At 43.1% G+C, this 19,353-nt stretch overlaps 2 protein-coding genes across 4 annotated transcripts; one reads left to right on the top strand and one right to left on the bottom strand.

Moving 5' to 3' along the window:
- Nucleotides 1–8: 8 nt before the first annotated feature.
- Nucleotides 9–6,094, top strand: ERI2 (ERI1 exoribonuclease family member 2). Its single transcript, XM_039360621.1, has 9 exons — nt 9–109; nt 561–631; nt 722–799; nt 1,311–1,438; nt 1,911–2,058; nt 2,772–2,872; nt 3,131–3,212; nt 4,189–4,277; nt 4,426–6,094. The coding sequence occupies exons 1-9, from the start codon at nt 87–89 to the stop codon at nt 5,692–5,694; spliced, it is 1,989 nt and encodes a 662-aa protein (XP_039216555.1). The 5' UTR covers nt 9–86; the 3' UTR covers nt 5,695–6,094.
- Nucleotides 6,095–6,118: 24 nt separating this feature from the next.
- On the bottom strand, nt 6,119–18,779 carry LOC120315759 (acyl-coenzyme A synthetase ACSM3, mitochondrial-like). Of its 3 annotated transcripts, none has more exons than XM_039360623.1 (14): nt 18,555–18,779; nt 16,269–16,546; nt 15,731–15,941; nt 14,407–14,614; nt 13,502–13,645; nt 13,035–13,191; nt 12,692–12,771; nt 11,591–11,714; nt 10,677–10,757; nt 10,307–10,408; nt 9,303–9,430; nt 8,563–8,662; nt 8,064–8,183; nt 6,119–7,379 (listed from the first exon to the last, which is right to left on the bottom strand). In XM_039360623.1, exons 2-14 carry the CDS (start codon nt 16,488–16,490, stop codon nt 7,242–7,244), a joined length of 1,815 nt encoding a protein of 604 aa, XP_039216557.1. In that variant the 5' UTR covers nt 16,491–16,546; nt 18,555–18,779; the 3' UTR covers nt 6,119–7,241. The 3 variants fall into 3 exon arrangements, with proteins under 3 accessions (XP_039216557.1, XP_039216558.1, XP_039216559.1); XM_039360624.1 differs by having other exon boundaries at nt 16,269–16,542; XM_039360625.1 differs by having other exon boundaries at nt 6,119–7,353; nt 18,555–18,775.
- Nucleotides 18,780–19,353: the final 574 nt, after the last annotated feature.

The following is a 19,353-nucleotide window of genomic DNA, read 5'->3' as shown; positions in this document are numbered from 1 at the left end:
GGGCCTGCGTCGCGGCGGGCTGTTTGAAATGGCGGCCGCCGACTAGAACGAGCCGGGTGGGACCGAGGCGCGGGGCGGCGGTTGCCATGGCGACGAGGCAGCTGGCCAGGTAAGGGGCCCAGGTGGCATCGATCTTTCGGTTGGTTGGGGCTGCAACCCCCGTTTGGACCAAGCTGTAGAGCAGGATCTCCAAACTTTGCAACTTTAAGCTTTCTAGACTTCAACTCCCAGAATTCCCCAGCCAGCATGAACCCTAAGTCATTAAAATACAGGAGCTTTACATTCAGGGATGGCCAACCTTGTCCAACCTTGTAATTCAAGGCCATTCCTGTTGGTTATTTTCCCTTTGGCAACTTTAAGACTTGTGGACTTCAACTCCCAGAATTCCCCAGCCAGCATAGGTACTAGGGAATTCTGGGAGTTGAAGTCCACAAGTCTTAAAGTTGCCAAAGGGAAAATAACCAACAGAAATGGCCTTGAATTACATCCTAATGGGGCCTTTGCTTTAACCCTGTAAAATTTGCAATGATGGATTTTTGTCTGTTTCTTTTGTTGGATAGGCAGCTGGGCATTATTCGAAGTGTTTCTAAACCCTCTCCTGGTGGCCAAAGTCACAACCAACGCAAGCTGCGTGAGTATGCCACTTCACAATGTCAGTGTTTGTTATTATTTGCAGGTTATGACAATAAGATAATATATGATTTTTTCCCCGATATTGCAGGGCAACTGTTTGACTACTTAATAATTATTGATTTTGAGTCCACCTGCTGGAAGGATGGCCGAAGATGTCAAGAAATAAGTAAGTCAAGCCTTGATAATTTTAACAGTTGCTTCCGTATGAATGGGGTGGGGGTGGGGGGACAAAGAGAAGGCTTGAACATAGTTCACACAAATGCAATTAGTGCTTTACACACAATCTTCATTTAGTGATGGTTTGAAGTTACAATGGCACTGTTAGAAAAGCATTGTTGGAGACCCCCCCACACCCCTTCACAGTCTGTATCTGTTGTTCCCCTCTGCTATAAATTCTTTGATAAGGTGCTGCTAAAAAACCTGCTGAAATGTTCAGCTCAGCTTTGAATCTGGTATAAGCACAATAGTTTGAATTTGTATTCCTCTTAAAAAGAATGCAATGTGCTTTAAATTCATTCTTTGCATCTTTGCTATCTGAATGATAGCTCTGTGATTTAAACTAAGGTTAGATGGAGAGTGTATTATTAGCCTGATGAACTTCATGGCTTACTGTTTACATGGTAGAACTACCATTAGAGGTAGAACTAATATAATCTTTTTTTTTTTTTTTGACATAGTTGAATTTCCAGCAGTTCTCTTAAACACCTCAAATGGAGAAATTGAGACTGAATTTCATATGTACATCCAGCCCCAGGAACATCCGACTCTCTCTGAATTTTGTATTGAGCTAACTGGAATAAAACAGGTATCATTTCAATAGATTGCAGTCAAGAGTCATTAGTTACATTTTGTTTTGAAGCATTTTACTTAACTTTTGATGAATGTGCTTAAAGGAATTTGCTTGCTGGCTTGAACATATTTCTTTTATCATCACAATATGATTTTTCTTTGATGTTCCAAGGCTCTAGCAATTGCTGAAAAAGTTTTCATTTTTATTGAATCATTTAAAAATTGCTGATTTAAATTCTTTTCTGTTTTCAGTTGTTCATTTCTATTCATTAAAGTGTGCAGTCTTGGAAATCAAATTAAAATGGATATATATTGGTTGTTTTCACCATTTTGTGTATTAGAGGATTTTTAATTTTTTTTGGTTCTTATACAATGCTGATAGAATTTGACCATGGTCCAATCAGAAATATCAATATCAGTGTCGATAAAACCAAATCTAAATCTAGATTCTGAATGTCATCAGCAAGATCTTTTTTCTTTGAATTAAGAATCAAGTTGACGAAGGAGTTCCTCTGCATATAAGCCTATCCCAATTTTCCAAGTGGATTCAGAAAATCCAGAAGGAGAAAAACATTATTTTTGGTTCGACTTGTGCTGCCCCCGAAGAAAAATTATGTGCCTTTGTTACGTGGTCAGGTAATTCATAATGTTTATCAACATTATCTACGATAAAGTTTGCTCGTTTTTCATTGCTGGACTTGTTGAAGATTTAAGACTGTGTTTTCCCTGATAATAAAATGGGAAAATGGCTATTTTGTTATGCTTTTTGATTTCTGACTCCATGTAGCACTCTGGACTATTCAAATAATAACCAGGTCTGTCTTTTGCTTAGGTTTTTGAGACCACCCATTGTCAGCTATTTTTCTACCCTGTCACATGGTGCTCGTGAAAATCAGCTGCATTTCCCCTGGCTCATGTACCCTCTTTGCTGTGTATTTTCATGGCTTTCCCACCATTGTTAAGGACTAGAAGCTTGCTTGAGGGAATCAGAAATCCTTTGGTCCTGCAGACAGTGCATGATCTGACATTAGAACTATAGGTGCTCTCCATCAAAACAGGAATGAATAATTTACATTCCTAAGTATTGCTTTATGAATTCCAGAATCAAACCCCCAGAATTGGCAGGTTTTATTTAGTTTTCCGTTATGCTATAAACTTGGACAGATTCACAACTGGACTGCACAGGATAGGTGGCTAAATAAATAGCTTCTCTTGCTTTTGATTCATGTTTCCATCGCACGAAATCATGACAGTTGCACAAAAAGAAAATTTCACACCGAGGCTGAAAAACGATGGAGGGGGAGCGATCAGGAAACTGGAAACCTTTATGAACATTTGTTTTTATGCAGACTGGGACCTGGGAATTTGCCTGCACTACGAATGTAAAAGAAAACAGCTACGGAAGCCTGATATTTTAAATTCTTGGATTGACTTACGGGCCACGTACAAGGTGAGGGTATTTGAATCTGGTAGTGATCACGACAACAAAGTATGCATTTTATTTATTTGTTGGTTTCTATTTCACACTTCTTAATGTTCCATCTCTCTCCCAGAGGGGCTCTGGGGGTGCATACAATTTAATCCAGATACATCCAGCTCTCTTTAAGTTGCCAAGACTGAGAAAATACTGGAGCCCTCGGCAATTTACATTTAATTGAGCAAAATGGCAGATATAACGAGGGTTTTATTTTCACCTTTTGTTTCTTAGAATTTTTACTCTAGGAAGCCACAAGGTTTAAATGGTGCACTGAAAGACGTGGGCATCCTATTTCAAGGACGGGAGCACTCTGGTAAGTGAGTATATGTACCTAGGTCAAGGAACTGCTGAAAAAAACAGGGATGTGGGTCTTGTTTTTATGCAAAAAAGGGCCTGCAAGTACGGAAGTGAGTTAAAATGAACAGGGGTTCAGTGCAACTTAACTGGACTTTAATATATGACGTTGCCAGCAAGTAACATTCTATATTAAAATCCAGACAACATAGTCCATTCTGATCACCTTTGTGTATGAGATCTGTTAACTAAAAGTAATCAAGTGAACCTAAGGGCTTTTTCAAGAGGCAACTGGATTTTCTTGTTTTTCTTTGACGATGTTTCGCTTCTTCAGCTGAAGAAGCTTCTTCAGCTCTGATTGGATGGTGGGGAATGGAAGGATGCTGTCGGTCAGAGCTGAAGAAGCTTCGTGGGTGAGAAGCGAAACGTCTTCAAAGAAAAACAAGCACCTTGGGGACAACCATGACCTGGATGACGGAGAACCTCCATAGACAAGTGGACCTCAGATTGTCTCCCTCTATTGCTCCAGAACGGAGTTTACGTTCCATGTAGAAATTAAATACAGGAAGTCCTGGACCAAAATGGACCCCAAAATTTCTGTTGCTAAGCTGGTAAGGGAATTGCTGTGGTTGTTAAGTTAGTAACACAGTTGTTGAATGGATCTTGCTTCCCCACAAGGTCGCAAAAGAGGGTCACGTGGGCCACTGCCACCATCATAAATATGAGTCGGTTGCCGAGCATCTGAATGTGGATCACGTGACCACAGATGGATGCTGCAGTGGTCACGTGAAAAACGATCAGAAGTCCTTTTTTTCATTGCTGTTGTAATTTTGAGCTGTTGTAAGTCGAGGCCTACCTATAGGAGGTGAAGAGGGACCTGCTTTGGGAATTGCTGTAGGTATTATTAGGCTAACTTAGGATGCCAGGATGAGCAGTAAGGACAAATAAGTTCATTAGTCCTTTCTACTAGCAACGACACCTCCTGTTTTCTGTAGGACTGGATGATTCTCGGAATACCGCTCGCCTCGCTTGGAAGATGATTCGCGACGGGTGTGTAATGAAAATCACAAAATCCATCGATAAGGTCAGTGGATTCTCTTCTTGGCACCTGTGACTGATGAACGTTGAACCAAAATAAGATTTTGTGGACAGAGCTTTGACTTGGGAACTTGTTTGAAGCTACGCTGGCCACTTGGGGGAGGGTTGACCTCCTTTGTTTATGGAATCCTTAGGCACCTCCAGCAAAGAGTTCCATCGCCAGATTTGGGGGTGAGAAACCCACCCATGGTGGCCCTTTGGGAATCAACCCTCTTGTCAAAGCATCACCTTTGGGTGAAAGGGAAAATGAAGATCCTCCAGAAATCAAAAAGAAAGAGGAAGATCCACTGCAAGAGACAGTTCACATCGGCTTGTTTGAGGACCCACGTCTTATGTCTAGAAACAGCAAAAAGACTGATGAACTTTGTAGAACCACAGAGAACCTAATCTCGTCCTTGGGAAGACTCCATTGGCCTCTGGGTAATCTTCAGCACCCCTGCTATAGACCTTCAGGTTGGGGAGACAAGGGGCATCTAATTTCAAACCTTTCTAGACCCAATCAAGGGCTAGTTTTGGTCCCCACGACTCTTTCCACCGTCAACATTTCCGAGACTGACATCAGCACCACTCCAGAGTGTCTATCTTTGTTGGCCGATTGGGAGGACGTGGCCATCATTCCAGAAAAGGAAGATGGCCCAGATGCAGAATCCTTGCCATCAAAAGATAATCCTCCACCCAAGAGGTCATTAGCGACAGAAGATAGGAACAAACTAATGAACTGGGCAGCTGAAAATATGCTAGATGCTCCTCCGAGCACAGAGCTCTCAAAATCTATTGTCTACAAGAGTCCAAATACAACTGTTTATAACGTGGGCAGAGCGCCAAACAAAGCTTCGGATGCTTCTACGTTTAAACTCCCTGTTGCGACGACAGAGGTATCTTCCCCCAACCCACCGGATAGAAATCGTCCGGCATCTTCAACCGAGGCCATCAAAAGGAAGCCCTCCAGCCCCAAATCTTTGCCTCCGACCAAAAAACCATCGTTCAGAATCTACAAGGACGGAAGCCCGACATCGAGCAGCTTCCTGTTGCCCGGGGCAAATCCGTGCGGCGTCTCTCCTGCCCTCTTGAGCTCTTCGGGCAATTTCAAGCCAACTTTTAGGGCAGCCGAAACCGGGAAGATGACCCCTCCGCTCTGCGAGTGTGGCCGAAGAGCTAGAAGGTTGAATGTTTCAAACGGTGGCCCTAATCAGGGCAAAGGATTTTACAGCTGCCCGGTGAGAAAATGCGAAAGGAACACGAAGGGCTGCAACTATTTTCGATGGGAAGATTCACTTATAAAGGAGAAAATGGCCCTTCCAACTTTGACTTTAGAGGCTGGGGGCTTAAAGCCTTTAAAAACTCAAGGCCCCTCCCTGGGAATTGTTAAGTGCCTGCGTCTCCGGCCTTCCATGCGAAACTAAGCAGATTTTTTCCCCCTGCTTTTTATTGGGGAAATTGAGTATTTCACCTCTGTAAAGTTAGTGTTCTTTTCTACAAAGTATAATTAGAAGTATCGCCGAAGTTGTGTGTGCACTGAGCATCTGGTCTCGTCTGAATGCAACACAACAAATTGTCTTGTCTTTTAAGTGTGTTCTTTCTCTTCTGTGTTCTAGGCTCCTAAGCTCGATTATTATTATTATTATTAGGAATTGTGTTGTCTATACTTTAAATCAGTAAGTCTGACTACTGAGCAATTGTTTTTTTTTTTTAAAGAACTGGCTTGTAAAACTTGCATCATGCTTTTAAACGTTCATTTAAGAATATCTTTGATTCTGAGAAATGAAATAAAACGAACTCTTTCTGCCTCCCACTCAAAAAAAATTAAGTGAAGTTTGTTCATTTTAATACGGCATGAAAACTGATTTATTTGTAGTTGTATTCAGCGTGCTATTTAACTGTCCCAAATTTCCATAGCACAGCAGGCATAAAATTCCAGAAAAAGGATGCAGCTGCTGTAATGAGTCACAGACAAGGTGCTGGGGTATTGTGAAGCATCGTTTCCCAATTCTATCTGAAACATTGCGCAGTCAGGAGATCATAAAAATCTGGTGAACAGAATGACACATACAGATTCCTTCAGGAATTCAGAAGAAGCTGGCGTGGTGGGAATGTTGCCTGGGCTATAAAACATACCAAGGAGATTAAGCTTTCAGCATTCAAAAGATAAAAGGGATGATATGTTCTCGTTGATGAAATTATTTTAATTTGGAATTTGGTAATTAGCTGAAATGCTTGCAGTTAAAATCAAATCCTTGCTTTTTTTTTCTTTCTATTGATGGCTTGACTTTTACAGTGTGTTAGGTAACTGTGAAAAGGGTAAGTCCAACAATATTAATAGCTTAGCTTGAAAGCCGGCCATGTTCAACCTTTGAACTTCAAAGGGGCTCTATTTGACTGTGGAGCTCGGCTGGCTGGGGAATTCTGGGAGTTGAAGTCCATTTTCAAGTGGTCAAGGTTGAGAAACACGGTTCTATTGTAACAAATTGCAGTTCTACTTTCTTCAGTAACCTAGCTTTGAAAAACCCGCACTATCATTGCTTAATTGAGCTGGTCAAAATGTCTCTGTGTTCTCCTATGGACTTTTGTCCTTTAGTGATTAGAAATGTTAGAATGTTCTGATTTATGTATTGTTTACATATCTGGCTTGGTCATGCAGCTCCCTGTAGGTTTATGATGCCGCTAACATCTGGACTGTGAAAGATACTGGTTTTTTGGGTCTTTCTCCAGGGTACTCTGTGTTCTTTCTGACTGAAAAATCGACATCTGGAAGCAGAGTTGCATCTTTGCTTAACCTGGCCAGCTACGGTTAGGGTTTTGTACGAAGTTCAACCGCTGATAAGTAAGCAGAGGAGAGCTAGTTGGACAAACAGGCTCACGGAGGGACCGCCAATGTGAAGCTTTTGGGACTCAAAATTTCTAAATTTGGAGAGTAACGCAACAGCCTTTTATTCCTGGAACGATTGCTCACTCAGAAAGTAAACAGATGAGGAATTCTACGCTTGTTCCCATTCTTTCTTGCGCAATTCGTTTCTTCTGATTTTCCCACTGATCGTCTTTGGCAAATGTGGAACAAACTCCATCTGTTGGGCAAGAGCAGAAATGAGGGCTGGCAAAAAAAAAAAGGAAGGACGTGTTGGTAGATACAGCTGGAATAAATTCAGACATTGCAAAAGTGCGAAACGAAAAGAAATACGTCTGACGCAGCTTTTCTCCTGGGTATAACGAGCATTGAATTTGCATCTGTTAAAATAATCACCATATTCCTAATCTGTAAATCACTCAGTACACAAAAGGTAAGGACTTGATAGGTAGACAAACATCTGTCTGACTGTGCGATGATTAATACTAATACTAATAATAACCTTGGAGATAATCTAGTCCAACCCCCTGCTCAGGCAGGAAACCCTATACCATTTCAGACAAATGGCTGTCCAGTCTTTTCTTAAAAACTTTCAGTGTTGGAGCATTCACAGCTTCTGGAGGCAAGTTGTTCCACTGGTTAATTGTTCTGTCAGAAAATTCCTCCTTAATTCCAGGTTGCTTCTCTCCTTGGTTAGTTTCCATCCGTTGCTTCTCGTCCTGCCTTCAGGACAGCCCCTAAGATATTGGAACACTGCTATCATGTCCCCCCTTGTCCTTCTCTTCGTTAAACTAGACATCCCCAATTCCAGCAACCGTTCCTTATATGCTTTAGCCTCCAGTCCCCTGATCCTCTTTGTTGCTCTTCTCTGTATTCTTTCTAGAGTCTCAACATCTTTTTTACATTGTGGTGACCAAAATCACAGCTTACCTTTCTAGGGTACTTGTATGGGGCAGTGACTGTCTTGACGTAGTCCTGTAGTTCCTTAATCAAGGCTTCTTGGTCATGGGAAATGTATTCAGGGGCCAAAACTACAAAGGCTTTCACCACCTTGAATGTAAGTAATTTGATCAGGAGAATGACATTTTGAAAAACGCAGGCAGTTTATAAAATGGGGGATTTCTAGTAGTACCACAGTAGCTGAAAAGTGCCAAATGAAGTGTCTTGGGCCCAGTCGCTTGTACTTTCCAACATTAAAAGCTTGAACTTTTTTCTAAAAAAAAAAAAAAAAAATCTGAAGATTGTTTCTTGCCCTGACAAGCAAAGCCAGATTCACTTAACAACTGAAGTGGTTCCCTGAACAGCTGTGGCAAGAAAGGTTGTAAAATGGGGCAAAGCTCACTTAACAAATGTCTCACTTAGCGACAGAGGTTTTGGACTCAATTATGATCTTAAGTCAAGGACTACCGATGAGTTCAGCCTTCTTTACCTCGCCTCGAATAGGGTCTGGGCTGCTGACGACGGCCGCTTCAACCACCGCATCGTGTTCTATTAAAGCATTCTCCACTTCAAAGGGTCCGATGCGATATCTTTGAAGAAAAAAAAGAGAATTGAATCGCTTTGATCTTTTAAAATCTTCAAGAAAAGTGTTGTACAATTGGGGCGCGGTTGAATTAACCTTACTGTTGTGATTCCTTGCCAGCCAGTGGACCCGGCAGCTGAGTCTGAGGAATCAGAGGAGGAGGGGCCTGGAGTGACATCAGAGTCAGAGGAAGACTCTGAGGAGCTCCAAGACTTACAGTCGGATGAGGAGCCTGGCCCCTCTACTCGCGCTCCGGCAGAGACACAGCTGTGCTAGGAGTCTGAGATGGACAGTGATGAATCAGAGCTGGGAGATATCCAGGATGCATGAAAACGCCAACAAGTAAGGAGAGTAGGACAGAGGAAGGCAACGGGGCGGCTCCAAGGCAAAGGAGAAGGCATTAGGAAGCCACACCTGGGCTACATAATAAAAGGGAAGGTGTGGGAGGTGCTGGTTGCCGAAGGCAGCCATTTGTGTTGAGAATCGAGTTTCTGTGAACTGTGTTTGTTTGCCTTGGACATTGACTCAGGTCTGTGAATAATAAAAGGGGGTTGGTTTTTTCCTGTGGTTCCAGCCTGCTTGTTGGAAGAGGGGTTTCTCCTTGTGAGCTTAACAAGGATTCACGTAGGCTGGGACAGAACACTTACCCAGCAGAATTTATTACATCGTCTCTTCGTCCCACCAGCCAGATGTAGCCCTCCTCATCTTGAAATGCTCGGTCCCCAGTGATATAAAAGTCCCCGCGAATGGTTGAAGCTGTTCTTTCTAGATCATCCTGGACAGGGGATCAGCTATTTAGAAAGACGTGACTCTGCCAACACTGGACAGAGGAGATCACGTACTTTATGAGTTTCAATAAATACCACATTATGCATTTACCCATATTTAAGAGTATATCGTTCCAAAATTCATGACCGGATAAATGTTTTATGAATTGTCGGAGGTCACTGCCTAGCACTAATGTCAATTTGTTTGGGCTTTTTTTTGTTGTTATAAAGAAGATTATCTCGGTTTCCTAGCCGAGGGAGCCAGCGTTGTCCAAAGACAATTTCTGTGGTCATGTAGCCAGCATGGCTATATGCCCACCAAGACGCACAGAACGTTATCTTCTCACTGAAGTGGTACCTATTTATCTACTCGCATTCGCATGCTTTCAAACTGCTAGGTGGAGAGGAGCTGCAGCAAGGAATGTGAGCTCACGCCATCGCACTTAGCTCAGCTCTCGAACCGAGCTGTCAACTTTCCAGCTGACAAACTCAGTGTCTTTAACTGCTGAGCCACCACATCCCCAAAGAATATTATTAGACTGCTACAAGAAACACCGAGGAACCTTTTTTTTTTTTTAGTTGAATTGGCAAACATCCAAACCGCAAGAAGGGAGCTTCTGAATAGTTAGGCAATTAACAGCAGTCTTGTGTCAAAGAGTTTTTGTCTAAATGCCACAGGAGTCATTGATATACCGGCTGGTGAAAATTTCTGTTCCAAGGTTCTGCTTGTATTTATGCTAGCCAGGGTGGAGCACAACTCCAACACTAGTGAGCATTCCTCAACGGTCTAACATTCCCACGATTCCGGAACCAGGTTATCCTCAAATGACTTCATTGCCTTTTTTTTTTTTTTTCAGATTTGCCCACGGCCAATAAATACTTACTGTATACTGAGCGAAGAGGCAAAATGGTCTTGCTGGTTTGATTCGGAGAGCGAGATCTCCTTCTGTCCCAGGAGGCGAAATGTTACCCTTTTCATCTATTACCTTAAGCACAAAGAGCAAAATGAATTTTATCAAACGAGTACAGGCGGTCCTCAAGTTACAACGGTTCATTTAATGCTTGCTCGAAGTTACACAACGGCACTGAAATAAAGGGGACTTAGGATCGTGGTTTCACACTTACGACCATTGCACACCCTCCCCCTGGTCACGTGATCAAAATTGGGACACGGACTCGTATTTATGACGATCGCAGTGTCCCGGGATCACGTGATCCCCTTTTGCAAACTTCTGACGAACAAAGTCAAAGTACCTGAGTATCATAGACTGGTGTTGGTTTCCCCACAGATCCTGGCTTGATTTTCATCCCCTTGAAAGTTCCACAAACCAGCACCTAATTCCAGGGATGGAAAGTAAAGCAGATTGAGAAGCAAATTTGTGTAGAAGCCTTTCAGGTGGGGTGGGGGAACATGTGTTCATTGTCTAGGATATCTAGTGAGGAGGCCGTAGGAAGAATCTCAAACCCCCAATCACATGCAGGGAACTCAGTTAATCTTAACTCAAGGAACTATCAAGAAGAAGACAACACTCCCGCCAACACTGACAGAGTAAGTATATAAACAAACTCTACTCCCTTCTAGCATGGATGATGTTCCCTAGTTGGGTCATGAAACGTCCGCAAGAAAACCACCAAGCTCAGAGAGCCCCGAGTCATTGTTGTCGTCGTCCTCCTCCTCCACCACCACCACTTCAAACCCCCCTCCCTTCTAGCACTGATGATGTTCCTTAGTTGGGTCATGAAATGTCTGCAAGAAAACCACCCAGCTCCGAGAAGCACCAAGGACCCCACAGTCTTCACCATCTCCTCCTCCCTGCAAATCCCCTTCCCTTCTAGCACTGATGCTGTTATCTAGTTGGGTCATGAAATGTCTGCAAGAAAACCGCCAAGCTCAGAGAGCACCAATGAACCCACAGTTCAACCCTGAGTTATAAATATTCTTTTGTGTGGGTACAGTTTGTTGAACAATTCAAAGGCCAACCCTTTCCATCCAGTCCCATCAGAGATATTGGGTTTGTAATGGGTTGTTACTATTTTGAAATAGATTAAAGAGTGAAAGATGGGGGCGATTTTAACCGACAGGCCCCCTTTCTTCCCCAAAGAGCCTTCAAAGCTCTTCAAACTTTCATGAGTAGACGGTCCTCCCTTGACAAAATAGCGGAGCTTACCGTTTCCGTCTGCCCGTAGCCTTCATAAATGTCCAGGCCGGTTTCTGCTTTCCACTGGTCCATCACTTCAGGGTTGATGGGTTCTCCCGCACTTACACAATGTTTGAGGCTCTGGAATTTATAACTTGGAATAAATGAAGAATAGCAGAGAAGGAAAGACATCATGTTTAAAAGGTTAGCTGTCATGGTTATTAGCAGTCGACTTGCTGAGTTGGCGGTCTAGGTTTTGCAAGCATAGGCGTGAATCGGCTTAGGAAAAATAAAGCCTTGTTTTGAAGATGCTGTAGGATGACCCCATGGACCTGCAGTTTGAGGAAATATTGTCCCCCCCTCCCCCCAAATCTAGGGTTTAAAATGAAAAGACACCTACAGAATCTATCTTTAAAAGAAGTGTTTGGTTGGCAGATGCTTTCTCAATGCTTAAAATGTTTCTGCTTATAGCATAGTGGCTTATTAGTTTCTCTTAATCAGAGAAGACTAATTCCTTTTCATCAGATAAGCAGAGATTAATCTCGGGATTAATACAGACCAACAGTCAAGCAGTAAGCAATACCCCAATCGGGGAACTGCCAACTCAAACCAATGGTAAACAACTGCCTAATCAAGGAACCCACCAAGACTGTTCCCATCAACACTGACAAAGCAAGCTACCAGTATATAAATAAAGAGCAAAGCCCGCTTCCTCCTAGTACTAATGATGTTACCTAGTTGGGTAATGAAACGTCTGCGAGAAAACAACCAAGCTCAGAGAGCACCAAGGACCCCAGAGAAGACTAACATTTTTCTGTACAAACGGAGATCAGCATCCATTGGGTGTGTAATTGAGTTCTTGCTAACATCCCACCTAATTGAATCACATCATGCCCTCGGTTTCAGCTCGGTCAACATGTCCTGGTCACTTGATTTTGAAGAATAGTCAACCATAAGCCACAGTTTATAAACTGCAGAGCCATGTTGCCTTCAACCCACCACAATAGGGCATCAGGCGTTGGGTGAATCCAGCTGAGGCTTTCATGGGGCTTGTTCCCAATCATCTAATCGTGGTTTAAAGGAACCCATCTCGAAATGACTTAACTTGACAAATGACAATTACCACTTTACCTGCTGAAATCATGTTGGACAAGCATCCGATAAACAGTTGGCGCACAACATAAAGTTGTGATAGGAAATTTGGACAGCGTCTAAATAATTAGAAAAAGATAAGGACAGATGATGGAATGCACAGTGGCCTCAATGCAACCTTAAAAGGAGATGCAACCAGCTCATGGCAAGCCACACCCAACATGGTTAAGGAAGCAAACAATGGTTAAAAGTGAGTTCACAATCTACTGTTTTGCTTGTGCACCCGGTACTGTGTCCCTCTAATGGTTAAATAAACCTTGGTCCAGTTGCCATGATTTAATCTCTTTAGAAATGGTTAAATATTAATATACTTGACGCTTACTTCAAGGACAAGTTTAGGATCAAAGCGTGGCATGTGATGGACAAACACGCCTGCTCCTTGGCTCCAAGGACCAAAAACACTACTCCACGCTGATTTTGCCCAGCCAGTGTCTGAAGTGTTCCAGATCAGGTCTGAAGGAGTCAAATCAAGCCAATACCTAAATAACAGGAAAGTATATTAAAATGAGTGAGACTCGCTGGATTTTGCATTGGGGATTGAATTGGTAGATCACTGATAAATCATGACCGGGCTTATTGGAAAACGCAAACACTAATTTCAAGACTGGTGCAGACGTTTTTACGAGGACCTGCTGATTACATGGGTTGTTTTAAGCCATGGTTTGCTTTTAGAAGCTAGAAGGGCTGCATTCACATCACCCAGCATGCCAAAACCACGTGAGTCACAATTGGACAAACAGATCTGCGTCCGTTGAGGCACAACACCGCAACTCAGATGCTCTTCCCTACCTTCCATTGAAGCCAAGTCCGATTCCGTGGCTGATGTGGGAATGCTCAGTCATTTTGGGAGCTCCTGTTGTGCCACTGGTAAAATATATAGCCATTGGGTCACTGCTTTTTGTGGCTACGCAAGTATGCTCTGGAGATGCAGTCCTGTACAACATTGTGCATAAGCCCGTTATCATTTCAACAGGACCTCTCTTCATGATGCTAATAGCTTTCATAGGAATGCAAATCCGGAAAATGGACCAGTTATTTATTTTATTTATATCCTGTCATTATTATTTTTTATATAAACAACTCAAGATGGCAAACATATCTAATACATTTTATCTCTTCTTTTTCCCTCCACCACAACAGTCCTGTGAGGTGGGCTGGGCTGAGAGAGAGAGACTGGCCCAAAGTCACCCAGCTGGCTTTTATGCTCAAGATGGAACTAGAACTTTCAGTTTCCTGGTGATTGGTACAAGGTCACCCAGCTGGCTTTCATTGCTAAGGCAGAACTAGAACTCTCAGTCTCCTGGTGATTGGTCCAAAGTCCCCTAAATGGCTTTCATGGCTAAGGAGGACTAGAATTCTCAGTCTCCTCGTGTCTGGTCCAAGGTCACTCAGCTGGCTTTCATGCCTAAAGCAGGACTAGAACTCACCATCTCCTGGTGATTGGCCCAAAGCCATCTAGCCAGCTTTCATGAGTAAGGCCAGACTTGAACTCCCGGGCTCCCAGTTTCTATCCTGGTGCCTTAGCCACTGGAACAAACAGGCTCTCCCTGTCCATCCTGCATTTTTCAATCTTATTGTTTCGGCACTGCTGGCTGGGGAATTCCGGGAGTTGTAGTCCACGCATCTTAAAGTTGCTAAGGTTGAGAAACATTCTTTTAAACGAATGCTTCCGTTTTACCAACCTGGCTACTTACTCCATCAAGTTGCTGAAGCTTAGCCAGCTTTCCCTGGGTTCCTTGGATACTATGAACTTCAGCTCTAGAGATGGGCATTTGGAAGCCACCACATCCACCACAGAGGCCAGGGCAGAGTCCGTGATGACACATTTGGCTTTGGAAGTCTCCAAGCGGTGGTGAAGATCTTTTGCTGTCAGCTGTGTGGTCCCAGGAATCAGCACGGCTCCTAAGAGAAGAAATCAGGGTATCTCTTATTGTTTTTGGCATTCAAACATGGCACAAGGAGAATCAGACCCTCCACCATCTCCCACCCAACTTTTGAATGTGAAAGAATGGAGCAAGAAAGGACAGTGGGGTCCTTGGTGCTCTCTGAGCTTGACTGTTTTAATAATAATAAAGTTGGGACCTCAGAGGTCATCTGGTCCAACCTCCTGCTCAGGCAGGAAACCCTATATCATGTCAGACAAATGGTTGTCCAGTCTTTTCGTAAAAACTTCCAGTGTTGGAGCATTCACTGCTTCTGGAGGCAGGTTGTTCCACTGGTTAATTGTTCTGTCAGGAAATTTCTCCTTACTTTTGTTGCAAACGTTTCATGACCCAGCTAAATAACATCATCAGTGCTAGAAGGGAGAGGGGATTGCAGAGAGGAGGAAGAGGGAGGAGGAGGAATAGAAAACAGGAGGAAAGAAGAGAAGGGGAGAAGAAGAGAAAGGAGGAGAAGGTGGAGCATTGTGGGGTCCTTGCTGGTCTCTGAGCTTGAAGACATTTCATTACCCAACTAGATAACATCATCAGCACTAGAAAGGAATGGGATTTGTGGGGAGGAGGAGGAGGAGAAGGCAAAGTAGAAGAAAGAAGAGAAGGAATAGAAAACAGGAGGAAAGAAGAGAAGGGGAGAAGAAGAGAAAGGAGAAGAAGGTGGAACATTATGAGGTCCTTGCTGGTCTCTGAGCTTGCAGACGTTTCATTACCCAACTAGATAACTAGGTCATCAAGTAACATTGTCAGTTCTAGTACTGATGATGTGGCCTGGTTGGGTAATGAAATGTCTCAAAAAGAAAATAACCAAGCTCAGAGAACAGCAAGGATAAGCGAGAGAAAAAGTGAGTGAGTGGGTGGGTGGGCGGGGTAGAAAAACCACATATATCGTATATACACATATATAATGCCATGTTTCTCAACCAGGAGTTGAAATCCACACATCTTAAAAGTAGAAACACCGGTACAAGGTATTAGCTGATGCCAACAGAAAAGAGATAAGTTCTGGTTGCCTGTCCAGAAGGATCTCCTCCTCCATTCAATCAAAAACTCAGGCGGATGGGTGGACATCGTTCCTTCTCACCTATTCGGATGCAAGCCAGGTTCATGAGCCACCATTCGGGAATGCGAGGGAGAATCACCACCACGCGGTCTCCTTTCCCCAGGCCACCCCGCTCGGACAGCAGGGCGGCGGCCTTTTTGGACTCCAAGGCCAGCTCCTCAAAACTCCACTTCACTTGGATCCCTTGCTCACTGACCCACCAAAGAGCAGGGCTGGAGAGGCGCCTTCCTTCCTGGGGACAAAGGGGGGGAGAAGTCAGCCATGAGTGGATCTGCTCAGATCTGGAGAGCAATTGCTGCATTCTGCCCAGGGTGTAATAGCTACGTGCAACAACGTGGACATGAACGTGGCCTTTGGGGAGAGAAAGAATTGACTTCTTAACAACTAACTGCAGGGATTCACTTAAGAGCGGTAGCAAGAAAGGGTGTAATTCACTTAGCAACAGAAATGTCCGGCTCAATTTCATGGCAATCATTAAGTCGAGGACCACCTGTATTCCCCCAACAGGGGATCCCTTAAAGGTGATCACTGGCGCAAAAGATGGGGGAAAAAATGATACCTTTTCTGACTGGGCCCAGTTATCCACCACATCTTTGGCAAAATTGAAATATTCCGGCACCTCCGGCTTATACTGCTCGCAAATGGATTTGTAGTCTGTAAAATTTTGAGCCGCTGAGGCAGTTTTGCCCTTGCTGAAGCTTCTGGAAGAAACAAGGCAGAGAGACCGCAAAATCCTCGCAGCTGGGCCTTGACACCTTATTGTCAAAGTGACATAAGCCATGATCTTTTCTTCCCCAGGTTCTTTGTTTCGCCTGTTTTCTGTCAATCACCACCTATCTGAAACATAGAATGAAAAAAAAAAACGTTCTGATTGTTTATAGCCTTCTCGGGGCAGAGTAAGACTTCATTTCCTTGACGTGTCCGTTTCTGCTTTTAATTAATCTTGTTTTGTACCCTACTCTGACACTCCCTGAGAATTTCAACATTAAAAAAAACAAACCAAAGCTTAGTGCCAGCAAGAATGATTGCAAGAAGATGAGGAATTGCAAGCATGCAGACGTGGCGGTTAGCTTGTTTAAGTAGCTTGGAGGTTACAGGATTACGCTGTCCATGTTTCACAGTAATAACATGGAAATTGAGGACTTATTGTTGCCAAAGCCCTCACGCCCATCAGCCACAAAGGGCAGATTCAGAGATAACAGGGTTTGTAGTCCAACATGGACAGAACTAAGATTTGTCTTTGCACCCATGTCTGAATTAACTTGCCAGTCTCAGCCCCGATGTTTGTACTGTGCAATCCAGACTCATTTGCAGCAAAGATCAAGTATTAAGGCTGTAATTTAAGTATTTGCAAGCAGTGCTCTTGTAGCTAGGCACAGCCTTATGGATTAATCTATTTATGAAATTTGCTGCTGGTCTCACAACAAAGGACTATCTGTTGTAGGTAGTCCTCAGCTTACAATCATTCATTTAGCAACCGTTCTAAATTTTGGCGGCACTGAGGGGGGGGGGAAAGAGACTTACGGCGGGCCCTCAAAATTTATGACCATCGCAGCATCCCCAGAGTCAGGTGCTCAAAATTTGGGTGCTTAGCAACCAATGGTTGCAGCATCCCCAGGTCATGTGATCAACATTTGCGACCTTCCGATAGAGCAGTAGTTCTCAACCTGTGGGTCGGGACCCCATTTGGGGTCGAACGACCATTTCACGGGGGTCGCCAAACAAGGCTGTCCGCCATTTTTTCCCCCTTTTCTTTGGCCACGCCCCTGGCACCCGGTGATGTATAAGTGGTTGGGGGTCACCACAACATGGGGAACTGTATTATGGGGTCGCGGCATTAGAAAGGTTGAGAACCACTGCGATAGAGAAAGTCAGGAGGAGAAGCCAGATTCACTGACTGACGGCTTGGGTTTGCTTTACAACACCCATCTTTCCCTGAACAAACTGGGAAAAAAAGGTTGTTAAAATAAGGTGCGAGTCATATAACAACTGCCTTGCTTAGCAATGGAAATTCAGCTGTGGTTGTAAGTGAAGGACTACTCGTACTCTCTTTTTTTAAATAAATATTTCATTAATTTTCTCTTTTTACAATCAAGTGCTTAATAGACAACGTGATTCCATTAGTAATTCTGTAAGCTTCTTCAAACTAAATCCAATATTACACCATCCAATACATCAGGAGTCCTCAACCTTGGCAACTTTAAGATTTATAATAATAATAATAATAATAATAATAATAATAATAATAATAATAATAATAATAATAATAATAATAAAGTTGGAAGGGACCTTGGAGTTCATCTAGTCCAACCCCCTGCTCAGACAGGAAACCCTATACCATTTCAGACAAATGGCTGTCCAGTCTCTTCTTAAAAACTTGTAGTGTTGGAGCATTCACCGCTTCTGGAGGCAGGTTGTTCCACTGGTTAATTGTTCAACTCTCAGTATTCCTCAGCCAGCACCAAGGCATATGATGCTTAATGGACAAAAGTTATTTTTAATCTAAAACATAAGCAGTGCTGAAAAGCAGCCAAGAAAAACAACAGAGTGTTAAATGCCATCTTGGAAACCAATTTCCTTCTTAATAGCCTGCAATCCACAGCCAACAAAAGGTATTTCTACCTCTCTGATCCAGAGTCTAGTATAGTTAGTGTATCTGGAAAGACAGAAAACTCAAACTGAAATCTTTCCAGTCCTACGTTCATTGAGTGACCTTTACCTGCTAAGTAGGTCTCAGCTTGATCTGCCCACAAAACCACGAGCATAAGCAAAGACACAAATGCATAAAAAAAATTGCAATAAGAATAATTCTGAACACGAAGAGCTAGATTTATTATTCTCTCACCTCCTTGAAAATTCAACAGGTACCTGCCATTCCGATTCTGGGGTTCCCCCCCCCCAAAGAATGCCCTCTTCTCGATGATTTGAAAAGCAGCTGCCCTTAGCCCCCACCTCTTTACAGGAGCTGTAGGAAGCTAATCCCAGCCAGGTAAAGAGAGCCAAAGCAAACTTCTCTGGGAAACAGGTCTCTTGTCCTCTTGGAAACTGTTCAGAGAAGGACGTGGTTTTTTTCCTAAGAGTGAAGGACAGAATAAGTCACACCCTCATAGAGGCATTTTTGCTACAAGGGGAAAACTGGTCAAGCATCTCTGAAGCAATCTGTAAGCTTCCACCAGGGCCAGATAGCAGAGAAATTGCAGAATGGATGGAAAGGGTTGGAGAAAAGGGTTATGGGCAAGACTACAGAGACCATATGCCCTTTCTGATAAAGGACTGTTCCAGAAAAGTGTCCTGTGAATTTCTTGGTTGGTTCTTTGGGTTGCTTTAACTTTCACCATGCATGCTTCCACTTACTGCACAGTCTGGCTGCAGAAATATTGTTAATCTTTGCTTCTTCATCTAGAAGACAGTAAGATTGCAATTATCAGTTGAAGAAACAGCTGGAAATACCCCTAGATTTCATAACTTAGTGTGTTTCGGTTTTTTTTTCTTTTCTTGCATGCTTTTCTTTCTTTTCCATCTTTTCCTTTGATTTTTTACTGCACGTAAATAAAGATAAATAATTGTGTCTTTTAATGTTGTGGCTTTCTATGCTTTTTAGATATCTTTATTCAAACAGGGATTTTTCTAAGTTTTTCTTGCCT

This window comes from Crotalus tigris, unplaced genomic scaffold, assembly GCF_016545835.1.
Source record: "Crotalus tigris isolate CLP2741 ecotype Arizona unplaced genomic scaffold, ASM1654583v1 scf7180000019173.45859301935:6455823, whole genome shotgun sequence".
Classification (NCBI taxonomy): domain Eukaryota; kingdom Metazoa; phylum Chordata; class Lepidosauria; order Squamata; family Viperidae; genus Crotalus; species Crotalus tigris.
This window is presented reverse-complemented; position numbering and strand designations above follow the sequence as displayed.